We start from the raw sequence: 6,000 nt of genomic DNA on the forward strand, positions 1-6,000 counted from the left end.
CCCTTCTGCCCTATGGATTAGTCCAGCCCTGCTGCCTTTCACTAGGAGGCTCCTTGTCTCTCCCTCCTCTAGGCCTGGCCTCTGACCTCTGCTTCTGGGTCACCTCCTAGGTCAAGCCCTACAGCCTGAAAGAAAAATGCTTCGCTCCCTGGGATAATTGGGCTTTTCTAACAGCAAAATCACCACCAGCGATAAAAAATAAACAAATAAATAACATTACTATTTGCTATAGACTGAGAACTAAGTTCTCTATGCTAGATGCTTCTAGATTTCATCTTTTTTTTTTTCTTTTTTTCTTTTTTTGAGATGGAGTCTCACTCTGTCGCCCAGGCTGGAGTGCAGTCACTGGATTTCAGCTCACTGCAAGCTCCACCTCCTGGGTTCACGCCATTCTCCTGCCTCAGCCTCCCGAGTAGCTGGGACTACAGGCGCCCACCACCACACCTGGCTAGTTTTTCGTATTTTTAGTAGAGATGGGGTTTCACCGTGTTAGCCAGGATGGTCTCGATCTCCTGACCTCGTCATCCACCCATCTCGGCCTCCCAAAATGCTGGGATTACAGGCTTGAGCCAACGCGCCCAGCTAGATTTCATCTTATCTAATTTTAAAAATAACCCTGAAAGATGCACAGCACTCCTCATCTACTGTATTAATGACACTAAATCTGAGGAGGTTAGATTTAGTGCCTAAGGTAGCCCACTAGTAAGTGAGGGTCTAAACTTAAACCCACATCTGTGTAACTCCAAGGCCTAAGCCACTTTCCCCTCTTAAGCCATGTTGTCTCTCTAAAATCAGGGACTCAGTCTCCCTGTGCTTGAATGTGGGGCCCTGGCTGGCCTCTTAGATCCTGCCCTCCTCCCTCTCTTCCCAGGGACTGAAGTACAGCTGGAGGGTAAGTGCTGTGTCAAGGCTGTCCAGGGACCCACTCCCAGCCCTATCCTCTCCCCACTGCTAGGCTGGGACCACCCCACACCCACCCAGCCTAGGCCCCAGGGCCTCAATGAATTGATGACCAGTCAGAGATGCTCAGCAGCGAGGCTGGCTTTCCGGTTTTAGGAGTGGGGAGGAGGAAGAGGAGGCAGCAAAGTGGGTTGGGAGGCAGTTCCCAGGGGCTTCTGTGGCCTGCTGAGGTGCAGTGGGTGAGACTGGCCAAGGCAGGAGGGCAGGGCCTGAGGGATGGGGATGGGAGGCTCTGCCTCTCACCTGTCCTGTCCTCTCCAGACCCCAGGCCTTCGCCCTCTGGACAGTGGATGGGGTGTCTCCAGCCTTCATCCAACACCAGGAAGAGGATGCACAGGCCACAGCATTGAAGGTATTAGGCAGCATGCTCTGACACACCACCCTCATTGTGCCATGCTTGATCCACACAGCACACCTCCAGTTTCCTGAAGAGAGCATGGTCTCTTGGGTCTACACATGCTGTTCCCTTTGCTTCTAATGCCTTTTGCCCACTCACTCCTATCTCTTCCTTCAGGGTCCAGCTCAGGAGTGACTCCTCCAGGAGGCCTTCTTTTGTCCCCCACCTGCCCCAGAGCTGCCTTAGGCCTTCCTCATCATGGCAGCCTCCACACTGCACTGTTAACTCTAGCTTTGGGACTATCTCTCCCACTAGACTGTGAGCTACTTTGGTTGAGAACAGTGCTTAATTCCTCTTTGTATTCCCAGGGGCCAGTGTAGAGCCTGCAAAGAGAATACCTCATGAACATCTGATAAGTGAGTGAGTGTGTTAGGGAAGACTGCAGAGGCACCTCTGAGAAGACCTGCACCAGAGCTGGAGGCTGCACCCCCATGTCCCTGGCTCCACCCTCTCTCCAAGCCTCAGCTTCCGTGTTGTGCTTGCCCATCCACTGGTGCTCTTCTGAGCTGCCCTGAGCACACAGCCTGCTGGGAACTCCTACACCTGCTTGCTGGCTTGGCCGCAGCTCCTGGGATCTGGGAGACAAAAGGCCTTTTTGTAACCTGTTTGGAGTTATCAGTGCCACTGTCCAGTGAGTCAGGGACCCAAATGGCCACAAATGATGAAGAGGAGAGTTCTCAGATGCAAGAAAGTAAGGCCAGCTCTGGCACAGGCTCTTAGCTCTGGGTTGTTTGGCCGTCCTTTCCTACGTCTTCCCCCTTGCCCTGCCCCTTCCCATATCCCATGAGGACTCCTGGGTACTAGAAAGTTATAGGCTTTAAAAGACTCCTCATGTAGTAAGTGGCAGGAAGCAGCTGTGACTAAGGCCTAATTCCTGTTCCAGCCCTGCCCTGCCAGGCCTTGGCTCCGGAACACAGAGCTGCCTCCTGCCAGAATTCTGCAGGTGAGGCTCCAGACAGGTGCAGAGAGCTCTCCAGCAGCCCAGAGGCGGCATGACTGGAAACGTCCCTACAGGAGCAGGACAAGCTGGTGACTAGGACATCAGACAGGAGGGGACCTGGAGAAGCAGCCTCTCTCACATTTTCCTGGTGTCAGATGCCAGGGAAGTGCGGCCAAGCATGGGTGAGGTCCTGGGAAGGCATTAGCCTTGGACTTGGGGTGGAGGAGGACACTAAAGAAGAGGTCCCTGGGGCAGCCAAAGGGCCTGGGCAGTTCCACTCTGAGAGATGGGGGAGGCGAGGCCACGGGCAACCCAGCATTCCTCTGGCAGCTCACTTTAAAGGTCCAAATTATCTTTCACTTTGGAGCCAAGGAAGGCCCACGGTAATTCAGAGGACTCCTCCCTATCTCCTCTCTCTCCTTCCCACTCACCCCCACCCATCCTGGGGAGCAGTTCTCACCAATGCAAGGCTGGTCCTAGAGCCCCGGGTGTGGCCAGGACAACACAGATGTCAGCAAGAGTGAGCCTGTGCCTGTGCCTCATCCTGCAATGCTGGTACCTTGAATCTGCCTGCTGCCAAGGCCAGGCCGGGCGGAGAGCTCCTCAGTCTTCCTGGGAAGAGCAAGGCTCTGCTGTCTGCTTCCTGAGTAGCCTGAGTATAGTGAGTTCTCCGACTCTAGCTGGCTTCCTTCCTTTTCTTCTTTCTTTCCTTACTCCCTTGGATGAATTTTAAGAACCTTGAATTAACTGACCTTGGTGTTCCTGGAAGGAACACGTGATAACATCTGGCCCAGCCTTATTTGAACTGCCTGGCTTCTCCCAGTCTGCCCAGTAGGAAGTAGGAACTGGTGTTTGAGCCAATTCCAGATCATTTATGGTGATTGGGCACTGAAGGTAAAAACCAATGGGATCAAGCCCTGTCCCTTAGGAGCTCTTGCCCTGAGGGAGGCTGTGACAGAGGAAACGATGTGAAAGGAGGATGGCAGAAGGCCAGGGTGAGACAGGAGCCCTTAGGCTCACTAGGGTTCACCAGGACAGACCCTATTTCCTACCATTCTCCCTTATAAGTGCCCATCTGTGATCCTAATTCTACTGCCCTCAAGGGAAAGAGAGGGACTCTGAAAACACTAGTGTCTCAGTTCCCAGGGTTCTGAAAACAGTAGGGTACTCCTGGAGCCACTGTTATTTACCTCGTCTGTGTGGGCAGTGGGCCTACTTGAAGCTGGGTCTGGCTAAGGCCAAGCGATCACTCTGCTGCCTGGCCCTTTCCTCCCCTTTGGGGAGGCGGACTGGACACTGTGGAGCCCGGGTGCCTCATCCAGTCTGGTTCTGAAATGGATTCCCCTTCCCCACTGTCCCACCTACCTGAATTTCTGGACCTGACTTCTGTCTTCTCTCTTGCTTGCTACCTACTTGACACTGCCTGTACTTGGCCTTGCTTGGGAAAGAGCTGTGGAGTTAAACCAAATTGCACTGAGACCCTACAGGCAAGGGAAGCTGTTCCCACTCCCAACTCTTCTCTAAACCTTCAGAAAGAACAACTAGCTTCTCATTGTAGGCAGAGGGCTGTCTGTCATCATCCTCCTCTAGTAAGAGGCTTGGGTATTAGAAGATGAATGGCCTGAGCTCTGCAGTACTCCAGCCCTGGGGCTCCTGGTGACAGCTGGTTGTGGGGGAGTGGACCTGGACAAGTTCACGGATGTCCCTGTAGGCCCAGAGCTGGGAAGTAGAGGTCTCGGGAGGGAACTCAGTGGTGGTCTCCTAAAGAGCAGTTGACCTTACTCTGCCACATAAGCTCCCTAAAGAAATGGGCCCAGACCCTTACCTGCTTTGAACAGTCAGTGGAACCTGATCATTCCCAATGATCAGACTCAGTGGCAGGTTGGGGATTCAGCTATAGGTCAGTGGTAAAAGTACAAAGTGGAAAGAGGCCAGGACTTACAAGCTTGGAAGCTGGCACTCTCAAGTTAAGGGGTCTGCTATCCCTGCAGAACCCAGGCTGAGAAAGAAGGCAGGGACCCCTAAGACCAGAGTCAGAGAGAACTCACAGAGGAGAAGACGGGGCAAGGGAGGCAGCTACAGTGTCAGGGCAGCAGAGTGGGAAGATTGGGAGTGATACGAAGGCTGACCCGAGAGACAGAGCTTTCCTCGGCCAGGAGATCTAAGGCCAGGGAAGGGTCCCTGGGGCTGCTGGGGTCTGACTACAGAAGGCTAAGGAAGGATCTGCACCTGGGCACCTAGAAGCAGGTAGCAGGTGTCAGGCGTATCAGCCCCCAAGTTTGGCCAGCAACCCTGGCAATCTCCTGACCTCTCTGCCCCTTGGCTGCCATTGGGTGACTTGCAGCTTTGGGTCATTAATGCTTCTTTTGAAGGTTCTTACTCGTTCTTTGCTGCATTCAAGGGGCGGGACTGCTTAGGAGTTGGGGAAGGCCAGGGCAAGAGGTGGTGCCAGGAGAGCTTACCACTCTCTCCTTATAGACGATATATTTCAACCACTTAAAGTCCTGCCACTTGAAGCCGGCGAGGACAAAGAGAGAATCGCGCTCGTACTGCTCAGGCCGCTGCATGGCGCCCTCGGGGTAGGTGATGCGCAGTGTCGTTTTGCTGCCCACATCCTTCTCAAAGCCTTTCACTGGTGCTGAGTTCAGTCTACAGAGAGCAGGCCCAGTCAGAGCCTGGGTCTGTGTTTGGGAAGGCACCATGACCCCACAATACCCCAGGCACGGAGAATAGGAGTCCAGGTCACCTGGACCTATTCTCCCCAGGCGCTACCTCTAGTTGTCTGTTCCAAAGCCCTCCAACCCAGGCTCTTGAGGCTTCTGTTGACCTCCAGCCCAACTAGCCAGATAGACAGTTCTCAATGGGCTCAGGGCTAAGGGTTTGGACCAGGACACTCACCCGAGGTGCCATTTTGGGGAGCTCACCTCACCACAATGTCATAGTCGTCAATTCGTGACCCCAGAGACTTGTTGGCAAGAACGCCTCCATTGCCCACGATGATGCAGCGGCGGCAGCGGAGGCTGAGGGGAGAGAGGCAGAGACCTCTGTACAGAGAACTGCCCACCAGGTCTCTTCCCCTGCTCCTTTGGCCCTTGACCCCATGCCCTTGTCCAGGACCAGGCTGGGATAGAGGAAGAAGACCAGTGGGCTTCTGGCAGCATTTCTGAGAGAAGGCTTGAACCATACCATGGGTGGTTGGGCCCTGAGACTCTCCAGCATCTCTAGGCCCTCACACTTCCCCAGGAAAACAGGGCCATGGAAAGGCTTGGGTGCCAGGCCTGGGTAGTGAGGAGGGAGCTCTGGTAAGATGGCATTCTAGGGTAAAGGTTCCCCAAGGGGTAGTGGTGTTTAGGCAGGCTTCAGGGGAGAGGGAAAAGTGGGCCAAGCTTGGGGCTATACCAGGAAAGCAAGAAAAGGGGAACAGGCCAGGGGCGGTGGCTCACGCCTGTAATCCCAGCACTTTGGGAGGCTGAGGTGGGTGGATCACAAGGTCAGGAGATCAAGACCATTCTGGCAAAACGGTGAAACCCTGTCTCTACTAAAAATACAAAAAATTAACTGGGCATGGTGGCGGGTGCCTGTAGTCCCAGCTACTCAGGAGGCTGAGGCAGGAGAATGGTGTGAACTGGGAGGCGGAGCTTGTAGTGAGCCAAGATCGCACCACTGCATTCCAGCCTGGGTGACAGAGCAAGACTCCATCTCA

General features: G+C 54.2%; 1 protein-coding gene across 5 annotated transcripts in view; it reads right to left on the reverse strand.

Moving 5' to 3' along the window:
• The window catches only part of ST3GAL3 (ST3 beta-galactoside alpha-2,3-sialyltransferase 3), a 235,976-nt gene that overhangs the window by 23,290 nt on the left and 206,686 nt on the right, over positions 1-6,000 (reverse strand). For 3 of the 5 annotated variants that reach the window (XM_023221372.3, XM_023221374.2, XM_023221373.2), the window contains 2 exons: positions 5,222-5,317; positions 4,760-4,946 (listed from right to left, as the gene is read on the reverse strand). In XM_023221372.3, the coding sequence (XP_023077140.1) occupies positions 4,760-4,946; positions 5,222-5,317 (283 nt within the window). Of the gene's footprint in view, positions 1-497; positions 3,748-4,759; positions 4,947-5,221; positions 5,318-6,000 lie in introns of those variants that run through there. The other 2 variants (XM_023221375.2, XM_031934206.1) reach the window with 2 other exon arrangements.

This window comes from Piliocolobus tephrosceles, chromosome 1 (genome assembly GCF_002776525.5).
Source record: "Piliocolobus tephrosceles isolate RC106 chromosome 1, ASM277652v3, whole genome shotgun sequence".
Lineage (NCBI taxonomy): Eukaryota > Metazoa > Chordata > Mammalia > Primates > Cercopithecidae > Piliocolobus > Piliocolobus tephrosceles.